This window comes from Acartia tonsa, chromosome 13 (genome assembly GCF_053477335.1).
Source record: "Acartia tonsa isolate MP-2025a chromosome 13, ASM5347733v1, whole genome shotgun sequence".
Lineage (NCBI taxonomy): Eukaryota > Metazoa > Arthropoda > Copepoda > Calanoida > Acartiidae > Acartia > Acartia tonsa.
In genome coordinates this window covers 31859697-31887640 of record NC_137272.1, presented here as the reverse complement: position 1 = coordinate 31887640, position 27944 = coordinate 31859697, and the positions used below count along the sequence as shown (strand labels likewise).

The window sequence follows — 27944 nt, the reverse complement described above, 5'->3', positions numbered from 1 at the left end:
TCATTATTGTTGGCTGCTTGTTATTTATATATCAATATTATTACGAATTTTCAGGTTGAAAATGTCGGATAATGCGCCGTTGTCTAATGAGGACATTCAGACCATTTCAGATATGAAGTTTACGTATGAGCAAATCTTGGGTATAAATAATTGAATAGCGCGCCTGAAATATAATTAAGGCCACTCTTTACGTCCTTTATTAATTTAAAATGGTATCCGACACATATCCCATATTTGATTCCCACTGTTTAAATTCCCACACATTGGATTCCCGGCCCTAATGTTGAATATCCTATATTATTCTTATCCCCAGCGTGTCGGAGCCGTTTAATTTTGATGCGGCTCCGGCTCCGCGGAGCCGTATCTGGAAATACGGCTGTGGCTCCTACCTTAAAATTAATTTATCAATTTTTGTTCATTATTGAATTTGATAAAACAAAATAGATAATATAAAATATTTTGCTTTTATTTGATTAAAGCTATATAAAAGTAGAAGAATGTGTGTCTGTTTGTTAAGTAGCAATAGTTTTTCAGTTTATTATATGGAAATAGACCGTTGCCAAATTATAATATTACTTTAAAAAAACAATTTTGTAAATTTGAGTACCCCCCCCCCCCCCCCCCGACAACGGTCTGGATAGAACGACGGAGGAAAAGTTCCGCAATTCAATTTAAGTTTTTCCTCCTTTGCCTCAATCAAATCGCATTTAGATAGAGGCTAGAGCATATTCATCTAGGCATAGGTAGGGGGGTTTGCGTGTAAAGGGGGAGGCAGAAAATTGAAACAGTATAAATATTTAGGTTGATAGCATATTATTCATTAGTATTTTGTCAGTGGGCAAAATGGCAACATGTAGCGGAAGTAATGGCGTTCAGGGTGGTCAACATGGAGACAAGGGTGTTGGAGGAGGAGCTAAGGGCAAGGGAGATATTAGAGGGCAGAAAAGAAGATACAGAGAAAGAAAGAGGCTTGCCAAGAAAATGAAGATGGCAGCTATGAGTGGGAACCAGTACCCACGATGCGCCTTTTTTATAATTTAATGATATTGTTTTAACAATTACTAATGGCTCTGTTTAGAGCCCCAATAACTATCAATGAGATTATTATTCTAAAATATTATTCTAAAATAAGGGGGGGAGGGGGCGGAAAAATGTTTAGATTTTCGCACGCTCTTGATGAGAGGGGTAATCTAATTTTCAAAATATCCAAAAAATATTTTAGGTTAGGTTAGCTTATAGTCTAGGGAGCCGAGCGCTGCGGCCACAGATGTTCGTTGTCGAGGGTACTCTAATTTTATAAATTTCAAAAAACTATTTTAGGTTAGGTTAGGTTATAGGCTAGGGAGCCGAGCGCTGCGGCCACAGATGTTGGTTGTCGAGGGTTCTCTATTTTTATAAATTTCAAAAAACTATTTTAGGTTAGGTTAGGTTAGGTTATAGGCTAGGGAGCCGAGCGCTGCGGCCACAGATGTTCGTTGTCAAGGGTACTCTAATTTTATAAATTTCAAAAAACTATTTTAGGTTAGGTTAGGTTAGGTTATAGGCTAGGGAGCCGAGCGCTGCGGCCACAGATGTTCGTTGTCAAGGGTACTCTAATTTTATAAATTTCAAAAAACTATTTTAGGTTAGGTTAGGTTAGGTTATAGGCTAGGGAGCCGAGCGCTGCAGCCACAGATGTTAGTTGTCAAGGGTATTCTAATTTTATAAATTTCAAAAAACTATTTTAGGTTAGGCTATAGGCTAGGGAGCCGAGCGCTGCGGCCACAGATGTTAGTTGTCAAGGGTACTCTAGTTTTATAAATTTCAAAAAACTATTTTAGGTTAGGTTAGGTTAGGTTATAGGCTAGGGAGCCGAGCGCTGCGGCCAAATATTTATGTTATTCTAAACCCATTAAATTACTAACAATATTTGTTAAAAAGTATTGTTAAATTTGACAATTTTTAACGTAAAAATAAATTACTTACAATATTTGTAACTAGCGGCTGCGCCCCTAGCATCTTGGGGCTCTATATTCGAAGGGCTAAATAAGTGCAGAAAAATAGCTTAAAACCATACCCAGACTTATTTATAAAAATAAAATAGCCTAAAACCATCTCAGGGCCTATACAAAGCTTCACGCTAAAAGAGAACCATATCGGTTCAGTGGTTAGCGAGATCCTTCGCTACAAACAAAAATGCTTATTACTTTATATTATAGGATATGATGCATTTCATTATGGCTGAGAACCAATTCTAATCTAGCGGATATAGCCGTATAGGTTTATAAAACTTTGGGTACCAAATGTAATTTACAGTCCAATGTTTACTAAAGGTTATGAAACTTTGGGTACCATGTGTAATTTACAGTCCAATGTTTACTAAAGGTTATGAAACTTTGGGTACCATGTGTAATTTACAGTCCAATGTTTACTAAAGGTTATGAAACTTTGGGTACCATGTGTAATTTACAGTCCAATGTTTACTAATGGTCATAAAAGTTTAGGTACCAATTAGTCCTGAATTAACATGATTTGCCTTATTTATTACAGGTTAATTAATTGAAAGAAAATTGCCTGTATTATGATCGATTTTTAACGTTTAAATCCCTTTAATTATGCAAACTTTTTCCGTAGGTACTAAGTTTAAAAAGATTACATAAGATCTCAAACTTGATAATGTTTTTGTCCTAAACAGGATGGCATCATGGTTGGGCTTGCCGGCGCTCTTCTTGGTAAACTTAACGGCGAATGTGTTGGTAAACAATTGAGATTTTCATTTAAATTTAAAACTGTTTGCATCATGGCTGGGATTCCCGGCGCTAACCTCGGTAAACATTTGGGCGCAAATGTTATAAAACACTAAGGTTTTAAATGTGAAAATTTAATATTTATATTACTCTCTGGCTTTGTACTCTCTCGCGCTCCCCCCCAACCCAATCCCCATGGCATCTTGTCCTGATTCTAATTTCGTAGTAAACTGACGTAATTTTGCTACATGTACGAATATTTATATGTGCTTTTAACTCTCTTGCGCCCCCCCCCCACCAATCCCCACGGCGTTCCAAAGAGTTCCACTTCCAACCAATCAGAGTGTTTCATTTTTGACCAATCACACACGAGTATTTTGAAAGCTTTGCAGATTTTTTTTATATAAATAGACTGTAAAGACAGTATTACAATTAGTCGCGTGAGGGCTTGTGGTAGCAACCTGAGTGTTGGCTAACCGGTTGCCACGGCGGCTAAAGAGGCTTATGTCTCTATCTTCCCTCCCCTCCTCTCTTTCCTGTCACACATCATAATATTATATGGAAAATATTATTTTGTTGTCGGGGGGGGGGGGGGGTACTCAAATTTTCAAAAGTGAAAAAAAGAGTTGTAGGAGGAATTTACCATAATTTTTAGCTAATCTGGATCTGGAGCCGGAGCCGTTTTTAACGAAAAATACGGCTCCAGCTCCACCAAAAATGTTGCTGCTCCGGCTCCGAAACGCTGCTTATCCCCATGACGCTTTGCCCTGATGCACTTAGCCTAAATGTTTTTTATCAATGAGATTATATTCCCTTTATGACAAATAGCTCCTCATCTGAATTAAGGATTTTATATACTTGTACCTATAAATTTTCTAGAGTAGACGTTACAATCTCTAAATTTTTTTTAGGTTTGGCTGTTGGTCTGTCAGTGTTCTTTGTGCTAATTATCAGTGGAGCTGTGCTGGCGTATTTTTGCTTCATCAAGGGACATACTATTTTTCACTTGATATCATGTACAGTACATAGACCACTTAAGTCCTCTCCTCTCTTCTAATTTCCTTTTAAATTAATTGAAAAAAGGGGAGAGGGTTTAGATTTTCCCATTCCTCGCAGCCTCTACCCAATACTCAATATAACCTAACTTTACATGACCTAAAGTAATTTTGTATGAGTTTGAGTATTGGAAGTGTAAATTAGCTTTTAGATGAACTTTTGCTATGGGTTTCAATGTTTGTAATTAAATAGTTTAAATTCAGTTTTAATACATTTACATTATACAATCTATTCATACTTTTTAAAATGGCGAATTTACATCTTTTGCCAGATGTCTCGATGGCCCTTCCCCCTTTTATAATTTTTGTAGGTTAAGGCTAATAAAGATTACAGAAAGGATTCTTATACAAAGGGTTTCTACTCTTTGTATCAAAATCATAGTATATATCTTTAATAGAAGAAGAAGTCATTAGAAACTGATGATGCAACCTATGTAGCCTATAATACTACTACACTAGCCAAAGGATTACAAGAGAAGCAATCTCTGACCAATCAGTGGAGGCTAATAAATCAAACACTTAAAGAGAGGCAAAGTAAAAAAGGTTAGTAATTCAAAACTTAATAGAAAGACAGATGGCTACAGAATAGATGTTGTGATACTCTTTATATGAAAACATTTTAAAAACTTTTTTTTTAAAGCAGTCAAGTTATTATTAAAAATAGAACTGTCCGTACTAGTTAATAAGGATTAAGACGTTAATTTCGTTAAATGTACCCAAATGTTTTTTTTCCATTTCTAATTCTATTATATCAAGTTGTAAGGTTTATTTGTTTAGGGTTAAGAACTGATTATTGAACTGATTTACTTCTCCATTTTCTATTTTAAGGAAGTTTAACATAGGTTTGATTCAGGGTATTCTTGTTTTTTTTTATATAGTCTAACTTCCTTTTCAACTTGAGAACCCTTAGATGTTAAGGGCGAAGCCACTAGCATTATGGAAACAATAATAATTTTTCTTCTTCTAATGTTAAAGATCTCTGAAATCTCTCGTCTTAATTGGTTTTCGTTTTGGAAGCTTTATAAATGACTTATTTTGGTTTTAGGCTATTTTCCTGACTTCCCTCGCCCTTCTCTAGTGACTTGTTGCGAAGGAACTATTTTTTTTCCATATAACATTGCTGCGCCAATTCTGATAAAATTGGCCTTGTTCTTAGGTATTTCAACATTGGCACAACTACAAGCATATGCCAACTGCAAAGGATTTGACGAGAATAACAATAGTAGTATCCAGAGCAGCGAAAATAGTGTCCAGTTTGTCAATGAAATTAGCAATAGCAGCAGGGTAAGTTTTATTCTCAGGGAGGGAGGGGACATTAATATGTAAATTACATTGGTACTTAAAATTTTATAACCAATTTTCTTATTCGCTGACTTAAAAACTTTGGGTACTTTGATTTAATTTTGATATGTTGGATACAAAATAGTAGTGTTCGAACTTTTAAACTTAATATTTTTGTTTATCGTCATTGGGGATGTGCATTAAGAGGGAAGTCATTTTCTAGTAAATCCCGTAAAGGTGTGTGTTATAAGGCCTAAAAATAGTAGTAGAACGATAAGGTGCTCTATATATTTGTATTCCCTATTGAATAGAACAATAGGGAATTTTTTTTTTTTTTTTTTTTTTTTGATAACCGTAACTGGAATATCTAAAAAAAATAAGAAATTTCTATCAAACGCTTTGTTTGGCTCAAACTGACAAAAATTTTAAAAAAATATAATATAATAATAATGTTTTCTATAGGTACAAGGTAGGGGTTAAGAACAATCTATACCATTAAACAACGGAAGAAGCCATTCTACCTATAGAAAACATTATTATTATAATTTTTTTAAATTTTTGTCAGTTTGAGCCAAACAAAGCGTTTGATAGAAATTTCTTATTTTTTTAGGATATTCCAGGTACGGTTATCAAAAAAAAAAAAAAATTTCCCTATTGTTCTATTCAATAGGGAATACAAATATATAGAGCACCTTATCGTTCTACTACTATTTTTAGGCCTTATAACACACACCTTTACGGGATTTACTAGAAAATGACTTCCCTCTTTGTCGTCCATTTTCCTAGGTTTCTCTTTTTGATAACTGCATTCCTAACCACTTTTTATTATGAAAATGATATCAGCTTGATATTGGTACACTACTCATTTATTTACTTAATGCTTATTATTAAGGTTACTAATAATGAAGAAATTATTTATTCCAACGAACGGGAACGTAGTCTTACGAAGGTGGGTATACTGTACTGGCCGTGTTATTACATCGTAAAAGGAAACACATTTTATCAATTCATTTGGTATACAGACAAACGTCCTAATGCGACAAACCTCCTCCTAATGCGACAAACCTGCTAAAGGACAAACATCCTAATGCGACAAACCACCTAATGCGACATATTTTAAGTAAAACCTCCTAAAGAATTTTAATTTTCAAATCTTTCAAAATTTAAAAACAAAATATTCCTAAAATTATGTACTAACAGTGAAACAATGCAAAAATCCAATCCAATATGGCGATAAAACATACAGGGACGAAATTCAAAATCGAAATTTATTTCTTGAATAACTTTGTCCACAGGGTGAAATATAAAAATACGTCCGACAGTTTTTCCAAAGTCTGTGTTGGCTACCCAACGACATGGTTTAGATTTTACTTGAAAAAATTGTTAGAAGTTCCACTTAAGAGATGTCGCATTGAGAGGTTTGTCGTATTTTGAGGTTTGTAGGACGTTTGTAGCATTAGGAGGTTTGTCGGTGTACTATTTATTTTAACACAAAAATTACCTTTATCTTTTAATTTTAATTGATATGTGAAAATATTTTTAAAATATCTGTGATTTCATTCACACCTAAAAATGTAACATAGAACCCCCTCTATTTTAAAATTTTGAACACAGAAATGTTTCTTGACTTGACTTGAAAGGTATTCTGTCTCGTAAGACACTACCGCCCATCTCTACACTTCCTTCTATGTCTGGCTAAATTTTGTACTGTGTACTGTAGACCACAGTGTTCACATGGGGCTCTTCTGGACCTCGGAGCTTGCCCCTCATTCTCTGCGTCAGGATTGCACTTCTTCTTGTGCCTGGCAAAGTTAGACTTGCTGACTATCTTCTCACATTTATCACATTTCTTTCTGTCTGCATCAATGTATGATCCTGTACAGCTCTTCATGTGTGTTGTTAGATTTGACTTGTAGTAAAAAATTTCTCCACATAAATCACATGTAAATTTCATTTTTTGACTAGATTTCTCGTGGACTCTCTTTCTGTGGTTAATGAGACCTGTCTTGTTTTCGCAAACAATACCACAGTTTTCATAGGTGCAAATAAAGTTGTCGTCAATGTCGTCTACCGGATTTCTAGGGCCGCTTTCTTCCGGGATTCTCTTTCCTTTCCGTATTTCCCAGGACTCCAGGTACTTCATCCTTTCCTGGACTGTTGCCTTCCACACTTTCCTGTCCTCTGTCAGCTGTCCGATCTGTGTGTAATCTATACTGGCCTCCCTCAGTAGCCTCTTCCAGTACAGTATGGTTTTTCTCTTCTTTCCTGGAACTTTGTCAAATGACTCCAAATCTTCCATCCAGCCTAATACTACTGCTTTCGTCATTCTGTTGTCATCCATTCTGAAAACATGTCCAATCCGTTCCATTACTCGTTTTTCAATTTTCCATCTTACACTCTTCACGTCCAATTCATTTCTGACATCTTGCATGTTATAGCCGTCCTCTTGCATCTGGATAAGTGGGGGTTTGATTTTCTTACTCCACAGCCACCTATATTTTTTGTCCATTGTGCTCTGGAGTTGCTTGATTTCGCTCAGGTGCCATGTCCTAGTCTGACAGTCAAAAAGTAAGGTAGATTCAACACAGGCCTCAATAATTTTTGCCTGCATTTTCTTGGACAATTTAGAGCCTTTTAACCTGTTTTTTACCTTAAGCCAGGTGGCTCCAGCCCTCTTCTTTCTCTGTTTGGTGTCTTCACTCTCACCCATGTAACATCCAAGCATTCTGATCTTCTCACTATCCTCCCGAAATTTAGTGTCTCCTCCTTATCATCATTATTTCTCATCTCAAACATGTTCATGACCTTCTTTGTCTCGTCAACACCCTGATTTAGCTCTTTTTTCTTTCCAGCAATTGTTGTGTCGTCAGCAAACAGTCCTTTGTCAATCTTTATTCTCTTAGCTTCTGAATTATTGGGTTTCTCCTATGTTCCAGTGCTTGGAAAGGCACTACCTGGGATCCACTTGAAGCTGATGCCTACCTCCATATCTGTCTTGTCCGCCTTTCTCTTCCTTGCTTTAGGTCCTATTCTCATCACTACTTGGTGAAAAATGTTGAATAGGACTGGGGATGATGGGCAGCCTTCTCTCAGTCCCCTCTGTGGTGTCCAACTCTCGCTTGTTCCTTCTCTGCCCTTGATTTTGTACATTGTAGTCTCATGCAAGTCAGAAATAACTCTCAAAGCTTTCTCTCCAATTCCGTATTTCTTTAAAATTTTCCATAGTGTTGGTTTATTTACTCTTGGGTAAGCTTTCTTCAGATCTAACAGACGGGCTCCTGGCATTTCTCCTTCGTCTATGTTAGTTCCTGCAGCTGTTGCTCTGTTAAGTAAGTCTCTGGTGTCCTCTTGTATTCTAAACATGATTTGCGTAACATCTGCTGTTGATCTGTTTTTTCTAAAACCGGCTTGGTCGTCGTCCAGTAGGTTCATTTTCTCTGACCACACTCTTAGTCTGCTCGCCATGATTCTGGCAAGAATCCTGGAACCCATGGCCAACAGGCAAACTCCTATGTAGTTGTTAGCATTGTTTCTGTCGCCTTTCTTTTATAGTGGAATCACCAGGCCAATTTTTAGTGATAGATCCCACTTTTCAGCCCCGTTTTCAAACATATACTGAACCATTTCTATAACCTTTTCAATGATTTCTGGTCCTCCTTTGAACAGGTAAATTAACCTCACTCCGTCTTCTCCAGTTGCTGACTCTCTCATTTTTTTCATCTCCTTTAGACTTTCTTCTCTCGATGGAGTCTGTTCCAATATGTCCGACCATAATCTTGCTTCTTCAGTGTTACTTATATCTTCAACTATATCTGCTGCTGCTTCCATGTCTTCAGGGTTGTTTTCAAATCTATCCCTCGAGATTTCCTGAAAAAAATGGTTCTTAAACTGTTCTTTAGTCAAGTTGGTGGAGTCTGGGGCTCTAGTCATACCTCTAGTGCCCAACTCTTTCAATTTCTTGTAAACCGCTCCAGAGTCACCTCTGATCCCGGCTTCCTCACACTCTGATATTATTCCGTCCCACCATTCTTTCTCCCACAGTCTAGTTTTTCTCTGAAGGTCAGTCCTTGCTTCTTTCAGTTGTGTCTTTATCTGGTTTAGTTCTGCTTCCAGTCTTTCTATATCAGCGGCATTTCTTTCTCCTTGTCTCCTCTCCATACAGTCATTTCTCTGGGTAAGGCATCCAGTTATTCTGGCTCTCAATCTCTGTATTTCCTCATCTCTTCCGACCATCCATGGGTTCTCAATCTTTTTTTCTTGTAAGCCACATATGTCCTCAGCAGCTTTTGTCACAACTTTTGTTATCTCTGTCCAATTCGTAGAGTCTTGCGGCATGTTCAGCCGTTCCGGCACCTCCAGCCGTTACGGCACATCCAGCCGTTCCGGCACCTCCAGCCGTTCCGGCACCTCCAGCCGTTCCGGCACCTCCAGCCGTTCTGGCACATCCAGCCGTTCTGGCACATGCAGCCGTTCTCGTTCTCTTTCTTCCAGTAGTATTTCTACTCTGTGTCTGTATCTAGTGGCAATGACTTCATCTTTCAGTTTCTCCCAGCATATTTTTGGTGTCCGTTTTTGGTTAAATGGTATACTCTTCTTTGGTTTTTCTATGGTCAACGTCATTTTCTTTGGTTTGTGGTCTGACAATGAGTTTTCTCCAACTGTGCAAATTTTTCTGACTAGTTTATGTCTTTGGTTATTGCGCATGAGGAATCCATCTAGTTCATACCATCTTCTAAGGGCCGGGTTGAACCATGTTCCTCTCCTTTTGTGATTGAAAAAACTGTTTACAAAACATAAGTTGTTTTCTTCACAAAACTCTATCAGTTCTTGACCTTGTCTGTTTGTCTGTCTCAATCCAAACTTTCCACACACTCCTGCACTGTCCTCATTGGCTCCAATGTGTGCGTTAAAGTCTCCTCCCACTATTAGAACTTCATCTTTGTTTGCCCATTCTGTGTGTACTCTCAGGTCCTCTCTAGCTTCCTCTATTTCTGCTTCATTGTTTCCCTTCCACACTGGCATGTATGTGGCTGTGAGGGAATGTCCTAGGGATTTGATAGAAATTGTTCTCTCATTGTACTTGGTGCATTGGCCATTTTCACACCAAGACTCTAGTGAGCGACCCCTTAAAAGTATTGCAGCTCTGTTGGTGTAGGTGATAGCTGTTAGGTTTTCATTTTCCCCTAACCAAATTGTCCCTTGACTCTCGCTCTTTACTTCAGAAATTAAAACTGCGTCCCAATTGTTCTTGTTAGCTCTGTCTGCCATTGCTCTCAGTCTCCTTCTGTTTTGTTGTCTTAGTGATACTCGCTGAGCATTCCAGGTGATGATATTTAGGGCCTGGTCTGTTCTCCTGTTCTGGTCAGTATTTTCTCTGGCTTGTCTCTTTTCTGTTCTCCTGGTATTCCTCCTTTCTCGTCTCCGTCTCTTTCCCTCCTCTGTCTTGTCTCTGGGTCCTGGGTTGGGGTGGATTGTCCTTAATTTTATTTTAATCTCAGCCTCTGTTCTTCGTCTGTCTTTGGTAGTAGTAGTAGAAAGTGTATTGATGGTCTTAAGCCGACATGTTTTTAAAGAGGGAAAGGATTTGGCTAGTTTCCATTCCCTCTGTTGCCAAAAAAAGGTATCTGGCGGTTCTTTCTGCACGAAATACATCTCCAGACTTCTCCTCCTTGGCCTCCTGGCCTGTTTGCCACTCCCGGGTGGGAGTGTTCCCGCTTGCACCACTGGGAGGTCTGACCATACCACAAGCTAAAACCTCCTAAAAAATTTTAATTTTCAAATCTTTCAAAATTTAAAAACAAAATATTCCTAAAATTATGTACTAACAGTGAAACAATGCAAAAATCCAATCCAATATGGCGATAAAACATACAGGGACGAAATTCAACCATGCTACCCAACGGCATGGTTTAGATTTTACTTGAAAAATTGTTAGGAGGTTCCACTTAAGAGATGTCGCATTGAGAGGTTTGTCGTATTTTGAGGTTTGTAGGACGTTTGTAGCATTAGGAGGTTTGTCGGTGTACTATTTATTTTAACACAAAAATTACCTTTATCTTTTAATTTTAATTGATATGTGAAAATATTTTTAAAATATCTGTGATTTCATTCACACCTAAAAATGTAACATAGAACCCCCTCTATTTTGAAATTTTGAACACAGAAATATTTCTACTTTCTAATCTCTGTCATCATCATCATCGCCATTTATCTCTTCTTTCCAGAGCATAGGCCACGCACAATGGTTCTCCATTTATCTTTGAATTGGGCCTCTCTGAAAGATGAAAAATTCTTCTTTCTCAGTTCCTCAAGGAATTCCCTCCTCCAGGTTGTTTTTGGTCTGCCTGGTTTCCTTTTTCCTGTGAAGGGGTCCCAAGTCAAGGCTTGATTGGTTAAATCATCATGCCCTTTCCTTAGAGTGTGCCCCAACCATCTCCATTTTCTCTGTTTTATTGTCAGTTTGATGTCTGACATATCACTGCACTCTAAAAGCTCAGCATTTGTGATCTTGTTTGGCCAAAAGATCTTGTGGATTCTCCTAAGACATTTGTTGACATATGTCTGTAGCTTGGAGACCACTGCTGTGTTTAGGAACCAAGTTTCGGCCCCATACAGCAAAACAGAGAGAACATTTGACTTGAAAAGTCTTAACTTGGTCTTTATGGAGATGTTGTTAGAATTCCAAATTTTGTTCAAGCTGGCAAAGGCTGTTCTAGATTTGTTAATTCTAGCTTTAATGTCTGTCAAAGTGCCTCCAGCTTCATCAATTTTACTTCCAAGATACTCAAAGCAGTTAACATCCTCAAGAATTTGGTTTCCAATAGTTATTGGTTCTTGGAAGTTTGCATTTAATCTGAGTATTTTAGTTTTTGGAACATTTATTTCAAGTCCAACTTTCTTGGAAGTTTCAGCTATCATGTTTTGAAACCTTTTTGAAACCTAATTTTTCTTGGCTAGTATCATTATAAACTTTTTTGATACCTTGCCAAATATCTTCCACTCCATCTTCCTCTTGAAGAGTCAGCAACTCAAATCTATTCTTTAGAGTGAGCTTAAACTCTTGTAACTTTTCAGAGTTTTGGAGGGTTGTTAAATTGTATTTCTTCCTGGGGTTAGGCTTTGTGTCCTGCTTTTTAAATCTAAGCCGAACTTTAGAACATAGAAGATAATGGTCTGAATTAACATCAGGTCCTCTTTCAACCCTGACATCAAGGAGAGAACATTTAAAGCGTCTAGATATACATATGTGGTCTATCTGGTTAAAGGTTTTTTGATCTGGTGATCTCCAGGTGGCAGTATGAATCTTTTTGTGTTTAAAGATGGTGTCACCAATGACAAGTTTGTTTTCAGTACAAAAACTTACAAGTCTATCACCATTGTCATTTTCCTTGCCATTTCTTAAGCCTAGGCCATATCTGCCCATGACTTCTTCTAAATTCTCATTATTACTCCCCACTTGAGCATTGAAATCTCCTAGGAGCATGGTCATATCCTTTTCTTTATGACCATTTTTAAATACAGAGTCAAGCTGGTCATAAAATTCGTTTTTGACCTCTGTATCTGCTTGTTCTGTAGGAGCATATGCTACTATAATTCTCAGTTTGATGTTTTTAACTGAGGATTTGAAATAAGCCTCCATAATTCTAGGACCATGGGGTTGCCAACTGATCATGGCCTGCTCTGCTTGCTTGGTCAGCATAAGAGCCACCCCTTGATTATGGCCTAGATCCTCATTCATATGACCTGAGTATAGTATTTTCAAGCCAGAATGGTGTTTAAACTCCCCATTGTTTGTCCACCTTGATTCGGTGATAGCCAGGATGTCAACCTTGGCTTTTAGCATTTCTCGGCAAATGTTTTCTGTCTGGCCTGACTGAAACATTGTCCGAACATTCCAGGTGCAAATTTTTGCTGGTCTGCGGGATTTCAGAATCATCTGCCTGACTGGTCCGTTAGCGGTTTCCCAGCCAAACATCATATTGTTGTTTCCAACCTCTACTTCGTTCCCGAGCCCAAAGTTAAATTGGTCATTACTTTGTGCGGGTTGAACATAAGCAGGTTTTTTCTAGGGAAGGATTGTTAGCCCCACCCAAACCCCCTAGACTGGGGGAAGTGACCAGAATTCAGTCTGGCATCTACCCTGGGACCTTTCCAGCACAGTAGGACTCTTCTGGTGTAGCTCCCAGGGTCATTGATGCACGGTGCAGGATGGACGGCGTGCACGTACCTGGTCTCCCATCCCTTCTAATCTCTGTGGGGCTAACTTTATTGGTTACTTGGTAATACCCTCGTTGTGAGGCTACTGTAATCCACATTTGATTTAATCTAACCTAAAATAATTAAAAAAAAAAACCTTTGTTTGTGGGCCATATGTAATTTATAATGGGAGACCTAAGGAATATGAAATTAAGCAGTTGTCCCACTTATCTTTCTTTATTTTTAGATTAGGCAGAATGTCAATACTGCTTTGGCGGAGTTCTTGAAAAAAAGAATGGTAAGTACCTTTTAGTAATGATATTTACAGGGTTGTATATTCTGCATGGGATCCTTTGGTAAAGGGAGGGGGGGGGGGGGAGGGGGAAAATAAATGATAAAATTAAGAGTTCTGAAAACATTTTTTCCAATTTATTATCCCCCTTGGGGGAAAAACTCAGTGACGTCCAAACTTTTTTATTTGTTGGGGGGGGGGGGGGGCGGGGGGGGAATTAAAAATAAAAAAATTTGGTGGGATAATCACTCTTTGATTCCCCCCCCCCCCCTTGGACGTTTCTGGTGGGGGTAATTTTTTGGAGGAATAACACTAAATTACACTTTTGGGCAATTGGACCGTCCAACACCAAACAAGTGCCCAATAGTCCATCTCTAAGCAATGTTTCAGCCAATTATTTTAATCTATTACAGGGGTAATCTTGGGCATTAATACAATTTATTTTGTTTCAAGAGTCAAGATATAGAGGAAAATAAGATTCAGATGAAAACTAGAACCGCAGAACCTGCTATTCCAAACATGTATGTCTCGCCTGTAGTTATTGTTAACAAAGATATGGATATCAGGGATGTGTATTTTAAATTTTATTAAGTAAGTTTAATTTTCACTTTCAAAAGCAAAGCTTTTCTATAATTAGAGTCGGTCCGTCCGTAACGGTTAGCTTATTTTTGTTGATTTAAATAGGTTAGAATTATTCTTTAAATTTCAAACTTTAAACTTTAAGTCCATTAAAAACATGCTGTTTTTTTTACTTTTTTGCCAAAACATTTTTGTATGTTAAAATGATACTATTCATCTGTTATTGGAATACTCTCATCTCTATATTATTCAATTCCTAAAAATGTAAGCATGTCCTTAACCAATAAAATGTTTCGAAGCTATTTTGCAATAAATTTACGTACAATTTTGTTCAGACTTATGCATAATATTATTCAGTGAAATGTTTGTCCTTTAATTTAAGAGCCTCGATTTTATGGATGTTGTCATCTTTGTTATTTGTAAGATACCTAGGATACCTACTTTAAATTTTTATAAATAAACTTGTACTTCTAATTTGCTGAAGCAAAGCTTTACAAATTAGGCTTATATGCTGGTACAGCTGTAACCAACATTTAAATTAATTCGAACTTTGCTCCTTAATATGGCATTCATACTTATTCAATGAAATCGAAGTAAAATAAATTATTTTAAGTCGAAAATTATAGGTATCTATGCCAAGGAATACCTACCTACTTAAGTTGTATATTTTTTAGTTTAAAATCTGATTTCTGTACCTAAGCTTCACAAACTGGTTCCTAGTATTTCCTTAACTAAGGTTATTGAGAAAATAGCATAAAACCACTACCTGGGCTTAATGCAGGCGGACACACACAATACAACGTCTAAGCTCCCATCCTCCTAGGATCTGTAAAACGAGATTCACATAAACAAAGCTGCCACAGAAGCAGGGTTTCGGATCCGGATCTGGATCCGGATCCGGATCTGGATCCGGATCCGGATCCGCAAGGATCCGCATATTTTTGAGTCCAAGGATCCGGATCCGCAAAAAAATGCGGATCCGGATCCGGATCCTTAGACTCCAAAAAATGCGGAAAAAATGGAAAAATCTACCTAAATTTATATAAAATCTCAGACATTCTCTTGATGAGAGCCAATCTTTAAGGTTTAGGTTCAGACTTGAAAATTAAAATTATTTTTGACTTCGAATTAAAGAATAAAATCTTTTTGAAAAATTTGGTGATTTTATTTTTATTGTCAAAGATCCGGATCCGCATCCGGATCCAGATCCGGATCCGCACTGACCAAATTTTGAGGATCCGGATCCGGATCCGCATAAAATCAATGCGGATCCGAAACCCTGCACAGAAGTAAATATTAAAAACCCCGGGGCTTCTCTGGAATTACACATGTTCATATTAGTAAGCACATAAATGCAATATGGCAGTTATCACAAAGACACATAATAATCAAATATTATCAGGATAAAATTAGTTTGGAAGTTGATGTAGTTGATGATCTTGTCCATCTCCTCCTCGTTGTGCTCCTAGATCATAAACATACATTTGACATGTTATTTACGCAGTTATAATATTATGACAATATTATATTATTTAATTACTAATTGCTTCAGCCCTAGTATTTAGTTGAGGGCGGAAGAGTTCAGAAATATAGCATAAACCACCCCAAAATATTTTTAAAGCTTTCATGAAAATTACATCCTATTCGGCCTAGTACTTTCCGAGATCTTTGGCTTCAGACAAAAACCCTACTTTTTTTTTATTAATATTAGCAGCTGCGCCCCTAGCATCTAGTAACTCCGTCTTCAAAAGGTAAGATGGGGGTAGAAAAATGGCCTAAAACCATAACAAGGCTTGAATAAAAAATGAAATAGCCTCAAGCAAACCCTGGACCCATGTGAAGCCTCCTTTAAAAGAAAACCCATTCAATTCTGTAGTTATCGAAATCTTAAGCTTCAGACCAATAACCATACTACTTTAGGAACTTTGGATTATTAAAAATTAAAATTTAAAAAATTGACATTGATAACAGTGCAAGGAAAAGCAGCAGTAACAGTAGTAGTGACAGTGCCAGTTCAGTATTCTCAGAAAATAAGGAAAATTTGTCAATTTAATTACAAAAACCTTTTGAAAAAAAACCACATAGTTTTTTACCTTTCAAACAATTAAATTTTTTTAATGCTTTCTCGCCATTATTTTTATCGCACAAAGTTGATAAAATTCCCCAAAGTTGTTAAGCCAACTGATAAGAAACTGTTATACAACACTTTGGGGACTAGTGTAATAAACAGCTTAATGTCTCCTCTCTCCCTGATTTTGACAGATTTGAATACCAGGAGAAAGAGGACAGCGAGTTTAATGCGTTGTTTGCCACCTGTACTGATGATCTATCTGGACTTGCCTCTTCATTTGATGATCTTGCCAAGAGTAATATGAGTGACAGTGATCTTGAGGAAGGGATAGAGAATAGGGTTGCACTATTGTTATCATTCTTAATATGTTCTATGAAGGTTAGGATTATTATCTGTCTGTCCATTTGTATCAAGAGATTAATTTGGTACATACCACGGGATTCCCTACTTAAGAAAGGGGGGGGGGGATACAAAATATGTGAGAGGGGGAAAAAATATGAAAATAAAGAGTTCTGAAAACATGTTTTACATGAGGGGAAAAAAGTAGAAAAATATGTGGGAGGGGTAAAAAAATGAAAAAGTACTTAGAATACCTACCTACTGGAAACCAGGGAGGGGGGGAATAAAGTATTTTTCAGCCGGGAAAAAAATAAGTCTTGTGCAGAATAAACACCCCTGGGTTTATAACTATTTACTTAAACCTTTATCCCTTTATTAGGAGGTTGACCTTAACTCTACTGGCAGTCCAACTAGACCTGCTAACCAACCTGTAATTCATCTTGAAACTGAACAGGAAGTCAAAGAAAGTAATAATACTAATGTCAAAAAGAATATAAGTAATTTAAATTCTTCATTTGATCGTAGAGAATCTTTCTATATGCCATGTGATGATGTTGTTCATCAAGAACCCAAAAGCTCTTTTGATGATAATATCAAAGGAATTGAAAAAGTCTCTATTTGTGATGAAAATGAAAAATCCTCTCGTTATTTCCAACCAAATGCCATAGCAGACATAAATACTGCAACAAACCATAAAATGGATGATGTATCTTCAGTAACATCTGAAATTAAACTGTCAAATGAAAATGCGGGAGAAAATACAGCTGTAGGAAATTTGTCCGATGAGAATGCGGGAATGGAAACAGCTGCCAATGAAATATTAAATGAAAATGCAGGAACCAAAACAGCTGATAATGATATGTCCAATGAATGTGCGGGAAAAGAACCAGTTAAAAATAATCTCTCATATGAGAGTAAAATTCCGACATCGTTGGTGAAGATTCAGACCAATGACAGCACTTGTTCTATGTTGTCTGAGCAAGGCACATATACTTAAATGTAAATAATCTTAAGAGGCAGGAAAAGAGGGGACATTGAACTGTAAATTACACTAGTACTTAAAGACTTTAAACCATGTTTTATTATTCGTTGGCTCATAAAATTTGAATACTCTTACTGAATTTTAATATTGTTATGTTCCCAACTAGTAGTGTCCAAATTTTTCATTCTACAGAAGAGAAAATTTTGTTTATCATCCATTGGTAAGGTATTTTAATTCATCGTCCATTGATATATACTAGGGTGGGTTCATATCGGAATTAGACAAAGCGGGGATATGCAACAGATAAAATTAACCTTAAAAACATTTTTGACCGAAAAAGAATTTTTAAAAATTGAGTTTTAGAACACGACCACTTAAAAATATAATTCATTACTTATTAGTATGCAAAGACGACATTCAAAAATTTTTTTTGATCAGAACTATGGCTTCATGGTGCTCCCTGGAAAGGCCTTAAGGAGCTGAATCAGGAACTTTTGTCCGTTTCAAAATATCTCGTTCCTAGCCTTAGAAATCACTAAAAAACCAAAAAAATTTAAGGTTTATTGAGAATTGTCCAATCTGTAGAGGTTTTTTAGATTTTCTCAGGCTAGGAACGAGATTTTTTGAAACGGACAAAAGTTCCTGACTCAGCTCCTCAAGGCATTTCCAGGGAGCACCATGAAGCCATAGTTCTGATTCAATAAATTTTTGACTCCCATTCACAAATACCTATACAATTGAATGTCTGGTCGTCAGCGGTTTTAAGACTTAGGATAAATTTTAAATCATCCAGAGGTGTATTATATCTATATAAATTGAGTGCAGATCCCCGCTTTGGCCTCAGAAAAAAAATGTCCAAAATCGACCCACCCTAATATATACCTTAAGATCCCTGATAAAAAAGCAAAACCAACAGAAACAAGAAAGAAAAAATAAAAAAAAAACATTAGCTTAGTACAACGACAGAACGACAGAGTCGCATTTCTTATAACTAAACAGTAAACACAGGCATAGATTTAAGTTATTGTCTAAAGTATCTGAATTTGAATTTGACGAAGAACTGACAGGAGATTTGCTGATGAATCCAAAGGGTATTATCCCTGCTTTCAAGTAAGATCATTTATAATTTATATAAAGTGATGTCTACCTGGATTAAGTTTTAAGATATCGCTTACCGCTGAACCGATTGGGCTTAATTTTTCAGTTAATATCAATATACTAGCTACTGGCAATACAACGGTTTTAGGCTATTTTGTGGAGGGTTTGGGCACCCCATCCAATTTTTTCCTTTTCACATAAAGTTAGAAACCTAGCATAAAATAACCTATCAAAATCTACTGTGAAATCTTTCCATGATCAGAAATATTTTTCCATTAATTAATCCAATATTTTCTTAAACTTTATCTACACTGATTGGGCAAAAATATCCAAAAGCTTTGCGCTCCAATCCCCCCCCTCCCTGCCAAACTAATTAAACATACTTCCTTAACAGCTCAACCCTTTTTTTCTTTCTTCCAACTGTATTTTTATCAGGAATAATTCTCTGGCAAACATGATGGAATGGGATTCTACTTATGAAGACATTAAAACTCAGGAATAGAGATGTATTGATAATAGTATAATAGGCTAAAATATTTTAACTAAGTATAAAACGTAGATTTGGGGACATGAACAACATAATATACCAACGAGGGATCTGTCAACTAAATGAAAATTCGGGTATAGTCCTTTCCACGACATCCCTCCATAAGGAGCGATTCTTCGTATTTTTCACAGTAGCTTTTCTCCTATTTCTAGCCCCTGCGGGGGGCTCTAACCCTGCGGGGCCAATTACCTAACCCTGTGGGGCAATCACCTAACACAATATAACCTAACCTAACCTAAAATAACCTATAAAAAGCCATTTTAGAAATACGAAGAATCGCTCCTTATGGAGGGATGTCGTGGAAAGGACTATACCCGAAAATTCTGCCACGTTTCTTGAAGAAAATTATTAAAATCTTATTTATAACAGTAAATTTGGCATATATTAGTATGTTATTGAACCTACGAATTACATGCTTTATTTTAGCAACTTGATTTTTTTCATTTGATACAAACTGCAACAGGATTTCAATTTTTTTGCTTTTTTTTACCTACACTTTTAAAAAGTTTTTTAACTATTTGCTCTGGTTCGTGCATGCTCCCTTGTAGCTAAATAATCGCTATAATGACGTCAGGAGAATTCGTTGAGGTTACAGAGAACACCAGCTGCTGAAAGGAATGTTCAGCAAAAATTGTAATCCCTATATAAAAAAAAACAGAATGTCTGTCAGTAGCTTAAGATATCACAAACTGCTGGACCAATATGATTCGTATTTACAGTAAAGCTTCTTACAGGTCAAGAGAAAAGAATACCTACCAATCTCATTTTTCTGTACTTTTTTCTTTTTAAAACTATAATACAGAGTGTAGGGTCGTTTACCCCATTCTCCTCCCCTCAATTGTCCCTAGATGCCTCTAAGGGCGTAGACTTTAGTCCAATATAAAAGGGTTTATCGTAATATCCACTCCCTTCTTAAAAATATGCTGATTTTTACCTATACTATTATATAAATTAGGAGACCAGTTACGTGCACGCCGTCCATCCTGCACCGTGCATCAATGATCCTAGGAGCTACACCAGAAGAGTCCTACTGTGCTGGAAAGGTCCTAGGGTAGATGCCAGACTGAATTCTGGTCACTTCTCCCAGTTCAGGGGGTTTGGGTGGGGCTAACAATCCTTCCCTAGAAAAAACCTGCTCATGTTCAATCTGCACAAAGTAAAGACCAATTTAACTTTGGGCCCGGGAACGAAGTAGAGGTTGGAAACAACAATATGATGTTTGGCTGGGAAACCGCTAAAGGACCAGTCAGGCGGATGATTCTGAATTCCCGCAGACCAGCAAAATTATATAGATTAGTACCTAAGCTTTTTTTTTGTCTGTAGCGAAGGATCTCGCTGACCCTGGTTCTCCTTTTCGATGAAGCTTCTTATAGGTCCTGAGATTGTTTCAGGTCACGTAATTTTTACAAAATAAGTCTGGGTATGGTTTTGGGTTATTTTTTACCCTTCTACATTCCTTCAAATATAGAGCCCCTAGATGCTAGAGGCGCAGCCACTATTTATTAATTATATATGAAAGCCGAGCTGAATGATCCCTGTGGTTAGGTCTACCCGGTCATTCCTGCGGGGCTCCTGTAATGATTTCTCAACTACACTTGATGTTAAGAATCTTAGGTGCTCCATTACTAAATCCAGGTTAGTCATAATTAGCAGGGAAGGAGGGGACATTTGGCTGTTTATTACAGTAGTCCCCAAAGTTTTATTATAACGCTTTCTTATTTGTTGGCTTAATAACTTTGGAACTTTTATTAAAATTTGATTGGATTGTTCATTAAGTTGAGTGTTTAAACGTTTCAACTACAAATTGTAATCTACAGAAGGGTTAATTTTGTGTATTGTTATGGGAGACGCTTATCAATTAATTTTCTACTTTTTTGCCATTTAAATCTTGTTTATTTCGAATACAATTTGTACTTTTTTGCCCTTTAGATCTGGTTGATTTTGAATAGGTAAAATTTATACTTTTTATTATTTAGATATTGTAAACGATTATTCCTATTAATGTTTAGGAAAAAATGTCAAAGCCTTGATGATTTAGACAACTACAATGCCCATCCAACGTCTACTCCAATGGCACCGACAATGGTAAGCACTTTTTTTTGTAGACTAACTACGTTTTTCATAAGCGAAGCTACTCTATTACTCGAAATGTACGTCATTTTGTCTGTACGCTTCACCTTCTATGGATATTACCTATTTTTCATTACAACTAGTTTATCCGTAACAACAAACTTATTACTTTTTGCTCTAAAACTTTTGATTGTCCTCTCCAGGGTTTCGGATCCGCATTGATTTTTTGCGGATCCGGATCCTCAAAATTTGGTCAGTGCGGATCCGGTTCCGGATCCTTGACAATAAAAATAAAATCACCAAACCTTTCAAAAAATATTTATTCTTTAATTCGAAGTCAAAAATACTTTTAATTTTCAAGTCTGACCCTAAACCTTAAAGATTGGCTCTCATCAAGAGAATGTCTGAGATTGTATATAAATTTAAGTAGATTTTTCCATTTTTTCCGCATTTTTTTGAGTCCAAGGATCCGGATCCGGATCCGCATTTTTTTGCGGATACGGATCCAGATCCGAAACCCTCCTCTCGCAATTTTCTTATCCTGTGGGGTTCTTAAAACTTGCCTATCCTAATTGTCAAAAATTCGATTATTTTCTTAGTTAAAAAATACCTAGGTAATGGATTTATAATCTTATTTAAATTTTTAGAAAGGGCCCTCAACTCCAAAAAGCCGAAGAAAAGGACTGTTCTACACTCCTGTTTATGCTCATAAGCTAAGAGAGCTAAAGGGACACTTATTATTATCTTTTTATATTACTTTGAAATCAGAATTCAATGATATTAGGTAGTATAGTCTTATATTAAATAATTATTTTATGATAGTTTAATCAAACCTTTATTTGGTAATAAGACATTATCCTATTAAAGGCGATTATATCTTTTTTTAATTTTATTAACTTCTTTAATGAATATTGTCATTCTTGTTTGACAATTTAAAGAAAAGATAATGGAGTGTCTCTTGTAGGTAAAGTGTGAAGATAACACTTCTCTTATTGGTACTCCTACTAAAGGTGCTGTGTTTATTCATAGGAAGTCAGCTTACATCAATGTTTATGGACAAAACCAAGATATCTAATGGGATAAGACAATGGTGGATAAATTGATGTTCATCCTCAATGGTGATACACAAAATTACCCCTTCTGTAGATTAAAAAAAGTAGTAGTTAAAACGTTAGAATACTCAACCTAATGAGCTAACCAATCAAAATTCACTGAAGTTGTTAAGTCAGCTAATAAGAAAACGTTATTATAAAACTTTGGGGAAAAGTCTAATAATCAGCCCATTGTCTCCGTCTCTCTGGATAAAAACTCTGCAGCAAAAACTCTAATTTAATAAATGCGAAAATTGCTTTATTTATCACAATTAAATTAGAGTATACCTATCCAAGATTATGAAAACAAAAAAATTCTTTTGTAGATCAAAACTATTTGTTGAAAAGTTTGAGCACTACTAGTTTGGAACCGACTAATCAATATTTCAAATTTAGTGTTGGTAATCCTTCTAGTTTTTAGACCGGATTCTTACAAGAATCCGTCCAAAAATAAAACGGAGGTAGTTATAAAACTTTGGGTACCAGACCAGTATAATATACAGTAAGAGATATAAGTTTTCCGGAATTTTAATGTAGTGAGTAGATTTGAAATCTGCATCAAATTTTAAGGATTTTTTATAAAATTCGTTTTTTGTAAAATTCTTTATCTAAAAGCGAAAATACATTTTAAGTTAATTAATTTTGACCAATAGGATAGGTGGATTTTAAACTACCTGCGCTCTAATTGGTTGAATGATGTACGACATCCAATCAGAGCACAGATTTTTTAAATCCACCAATCACAGATGCCAAAATTAATTAACTTAATTTGTATTTCCGCTTTTAGATAAAGAATTATACAAAAAACGAATTTTATAAAAAATCCTTAAAATTTGATGCAGATTTCAAATCTACTCCCTACATTACAATTCCGGAAAACTTATATCTCTTAATATACAGCCCAATGTCCCCTTTCCTCCCTTTTATTTGTAAATAAACACAACTTGTAACTAAAGGACCCATGTTATTGCTACCCTCAACACCTTTGACAAATCCAAATTATGTTCCTTCTAGATCAATCACAGGTAAGATATTAGAGTAAAATAATAGAGGGAGGAGGGGTAAATAACTCTATGTCCCCACCCCGTAGACCCCACCCCGTAAATAGTAACACAGTCAGGTCGCTACAAAGGAGAAGAAAGCAACAGACGAGTAAGGTCCCCAAGACTGGATCCAGGTAGTTTTCTGGGTTATACATCTATATCTACTTATACATTTATTGGTTAGCTATTAGGCTATTATTATTAGCTAATTCACTGTGTTCTAATCCATAACGCTATGAATGTGACCCCTCAGCTACTGGTTTTAATCTTATATAATTGTACATTTTTATATCCGCGGAAGGCTGTTTATAATATGGTGCGATAAATAACTATTCTCGTATTCATTCGAATCCGGTGGATAGGAACCGGTTCTCATCCATACGAAAAAACTATGTCTAGCATCGTATTATATCCAACTTTCTACGAATATAGAAATGTATAATCATAAGATTAAAACCATTTGTTTTAGCCCCGAGATGCCGAAGGCACGGGCTAAAAAAACTGGTTTTTAATCTTATAATTGTACTTTTTATATCCGCGGTAAGCTGTTTATAATACGATGCGAGAAATAACTATTCTCAGCAGCAATCAAACTGATGGAAAAACATGCCATAAAAATCAAATTGATGTTCGCAAATTAATTCTCTCTTAAATTTTGAGAAAATTTCTTAACTTATTTCAGAGGCTGACAATAGGAGCAGCATTTCTTCACAAGATTCTAATGTATCCGGAGTTCGAAGGATCGATTCCTCACACTCCAGTATTGAAGGTAACATTAAACAGTCAACCAATCAGAGAGAGAGGGGACAATGGGCTTTTCATTAAACAATTCCCCAAAGTTTTTAAATAACGTTTTCTTATTTATTGGCGTAAGCACGTTGGGGACTTTTAATGAATTTTGATAGGTTGGTTTATTAAATTGAGTGTCCATACGTACGTTTCAACCACTAATTGTAATCCTCAGAAGGGGTAATTATGTGTATCATATACTTTTGTGTATCATCATTAGGGATATACATCAATTTATCGGCCATTATCTCATCCCTTTAGATCCCTAGGAGTTGCGACTGTTTATAAAGGGCCAATATATTTTCAATAGAAGCATGAAGATAAAACCTTTTTCATAGGATATTAATTTTTTTATTTAAAAGCATTAGAAAACAATTTGAAGTCGGTTAATGCAGTAATTAGTGGAATAAATTCCAAAATAATAAAATGAATGTGTGTAGTGGCCATTTTTAAACTCACATTACTATCCTTATAATAAAGTAACATGATGTTTGTTTGTCTGTGTATCTGTGTGTCTGTGTGTTTGTCTGTATGTTTGTACCGAAAGATCTCGCAAACCGCTGAACCGATCGGGTTCTCCTTAACAGGTTAGCTTCTCATAGGTCCCGGGAAGGTTTATAACTATTTTCTTGGGGGGGGGGGACACCCCCAAACCCCCCAAAAAATGAAAAATTTAAAATCTAAAATAAGAAATTGGGTTATTAAATTCGACTCTCACCTCCTTAAGTGCCCCTAGAGGCCTCTAGGGGGCGTAGCCGCTAGTTACATTAAAAGTACTAAAAAATAATCTCTTATTATTATAGGATTAGGTATTTATTTAATTTCATAAAGACAAAAGTTGTAATAAAAACTAATCATTTACCTATTATTTATTTCAGAGTCTAAAGTTGAACTAAGCCTAGTGGCGGACAGCTCTTGTACTACAAATACTAGTCACAAATCAAAGGTAAAGAACAATGGAAGAGATTTTATTTCTTTAGTAATAAATTCCGCCTTTAAAAGTTTATTTGTTGATTCAAGATTAAGCTTCACAGCATCATTTCTGTAATATACATCCTACACTTCGCGTTGAAACTTTTTAGAACGGTTCATAATTTTAGGAGGAAAGGTTCTCTATAATTCTATCTGTCTATTCATAAGCTAAATTAAATGAAAAACACGATTTTTCGGCGACTATTTAAGATAGATGTCCGATATTTCTCGTTAAGATTCTCATTTACTCTATAACTCTCTTTGTTTGTCTCTTTATCAATTATGGTGTATCACTAAGTTCTAATCTTTCTATCTTTAACTCGTGACTGTAGTTAGTGGAACATGTAGCGTATTTTTTATGAAGGTGATGGGTTAGAATTTCGACCCAAAACTAAACTAAAAATGTTTAAATTTGTACTTACTGCTGTTATATCAAATGTCTGACATAAGTAAATGTATGGCGAATGCCTTAGCCCCGATTAGGTGCAACTCACTACCATGCACAGTTAGGACTTTCAGACAAATTTCGTGCAATCAAAGGATTGTTTGCCTGCAGTAGTTTTGATGTTAGTGCTTTGGGACCTATCACTAAGTTTTAGCCCCATGTCAATCTTCGCGTCAAAAGACGTGAGTATTAATCAGGTATTTTTTCTACAGATTCATGATACCTTCAGCAGCGCTAATGACAGCAATGGTTCCTCCCTTGCGTGGGACAACTCAGCTGACCTGCTTGATAATGCGCACATACTTCCCACTGACTTGTCTGCACAAATTGTTGATCATATGAATAATGATGATATCATGGATAATAATCAAGGTTTTCATATTACACAGTCAAAGAAACCCATTTAAAAAAACCTTTTTACAAACAAGTAAAAAATACAAAGGGGACTTTCCACGAGCAAGTGATATTAAGCACCTTCCAGCAGTGATTCTAAATGCTTATTTGGTGAATATACTAAGGTTTTGTTTAATATCGTAATATCTTATTAATTTATTTGATTCTTTATATGTCTTAATTATTTACATATAAAGTATCTTAATTATAAGAGTAATTATAACAGTATTAAATAAAGATAAATATATTATTAAATATCGTAATATCGATTTAGAAAGTTCAGTTTCACCATGGTTTATATGAATAAAACTTTGAAATGTTAGACATTTTGTGACTAAATATCATCAAATGTTTTGTTGAGTTCAAACTGCTATGGCACAAAAGTAAAATTTTTGATGAAAAATGTTAATTTAGAAAAAGAGATTAACTTGTAATATTGTAAACAGTTTTATTAGTGTACTTTCGTAATTTATTGCATTTGATTATGTTTTGGCATATTATTTTATTTGAACTTTTGAACTCAACAAAATATTTGATAATATTTTGTCAAAAAATGCTTAACATTTTAAAGATTTCTTTATAGAAAACCATTGTGAAAGTTAATTTTTTAGTCGATTTAACGTTTTTAAACATAACCCCAGTATATTCACCAAAAAAACATTTAGAATCACTGCTGGAAGGTGGATAGAATCACTTGCTCTTGTTCGTGGATAGTCCCCTTTTAGACATGTAACTGAAACTGAAACCAGAAAGGGCAATTTTAAGACAAAGCGTTAGGTATATATGTTGAATATCAAATAAATTAATGCTCCTTTTTTTTATGGCTGAATAGTATGAATATGTAAATTATAGCGTACCTGGACATAATTGCCAACAATGGAATCCAGTCATCCATACCTGAGGTCTTTAGTAAGGAAGAACAGCCAATATCAGAATTGGTCATGACTCAACAAGAACAGCCAATAAAAGATTGTGCAGCCATCAGAAATGAGGAACAGCCAGAAATAGCTGTTCTAAATGTAATCAATAAAGATGTTGAGCAAGAAGAAGCATTTATTGAAGACTCTGAAGCACCACGCAGCTGCTTGGCAATTCCTCAAACAGGCATATTTGCATTTGATTAACACATATCCATACGAGAGTAGTTGAGTGCTTGTTTCTTAAGATATCCGAGATGGCAGGAGGAGGGCAAAATGATTGTAAATTTTTCAAATGATCTAACTCGCCCCTTTTTTTACCCTTTGAGTTAAGAGACATTGAATTTAATTACACTGGTCACCAAAGTTGTATACCTAACCACTTTATCTTATTCGTTGGCAAAAAACATTTCAGTTATTTTTTTTTGCTTGGCACAAACTAGTACCTATAGTCCGAACTTTCCAACCAATAATTAAATTTGAAGAAAAGGTGAACTTTTGTTTATTACCATTGGGGATGTATTTAGATTTATTGCCTGTTGTCTTTTCCCTTTCAATCTCTGATTCGGTGATTGTTTCTTTATAATTCATTACCTAAAGACTAAAATAAAGATAATCCTAAGTTGCGTGTAACACCAAATGCAAAACTGTAACCCCAGGCAGACTAGCATCAGTTCAGAGCTCAGTATCAGAAATTTCTGACAACAGCAATGCAGGATACTATACTGCCGATGAAATTTAAATTGTAAAGTACATTTACTTCAATTTTTATTTTTAACATGATTATGATTTGAAAAAATAAAAGTAGGCGAGGGAAGATAAAGATTTAAAAATAAAGGTACTGCTACTTTGCCATCCATTTTTCTGCAACTCATTTTTTTTCGGAATCTCATGGCTAAAAAAACTAGTTTTAATCTTATAATTGTACATTTTATATACTACGTGGAAAGCTGTTTATAATACGATGCGAGAAATAACTAGGTATTAGGTGTCAAGTTTTGTTTAGTTGGTTTGGTTCAAATTAGCAATGTCTTAGTCTTTTTATCTATGATCTACAG

The 27944-nt window shown here is 35.8% G+C and overlaps 1 protein-coding gene and 1 long non-coding RNA gene across 2 annotated transcripts; both read left to right on the top strand.

Moving 5' to 3' along the window:
• Positions 1–29: 29 nt before the first annotated feature.
• On the top strand, positions 30–27761 carry LOC145304007 (uncharacterized). The gene is made up of 23 exons (XM_080145759.1): positions 30–140; positions 3638–3714; positions 4180–4324; positions 4938–5065; positions 5955–6011; positions 13506–13556; positions 14004–14116; positions 16101–16166; positions 16407–16578; positions 16919–17377; positions 18558–18631; positions 19055–19110; positions 19736–19782; positions 20713–20801; positions 21176–21251; positions 21884–21965; positions 22202–22246; positions 23284–23352; positions 24053–24139; positions 25038–25105; positions 25789–25948; positions 26822–27073; positions 27546–27761. The coding sequence occupies exons 1-23, from the start codon at positions 62–64 to the stop codon at positions 27626–27628; spliced, it is 2535 nt and encodes an 844-aa protein (XP_080001885.1). The 5' UTR covers positions 30–61; the 3' UTR covers positions 27629–27761.
• On the top strand, positions 2220–2903 carry LOC145335418 (uncharacterized). The gene is made up of 2 exons (XR_013885217.1): positions 2220–2312; positions 2417–2903. It is a non-coding gene; the product is annotated as an uncharacterized LOC145335418 (long non-coding RNA).
• Positions 27762–27944: the final 183 nt, after the last annotated feature.

Coding starts and splice junctions, on each gene's coding strand:
- LOC145304007 (XM_080145759.1), top strand. CDS start 62: ATGTCGGATAATGCGCCGTTGTCTAATGAGGACATTCAGACCATTTCA. Junction 141..3,637: donor TACGTATGAGCAAATCTTGG/GTATAAATAATT, acceptor AATTTTTTTTAG/GTTTGGCTGTTGGTCTGTCA. Junction 25,106..25,788: donor ATACTAGTCACAAATCAAAG/GTAAAGAACAAT, acceptor TTTTTTCTACAG/ATTCATGATACCTTCAGCAG.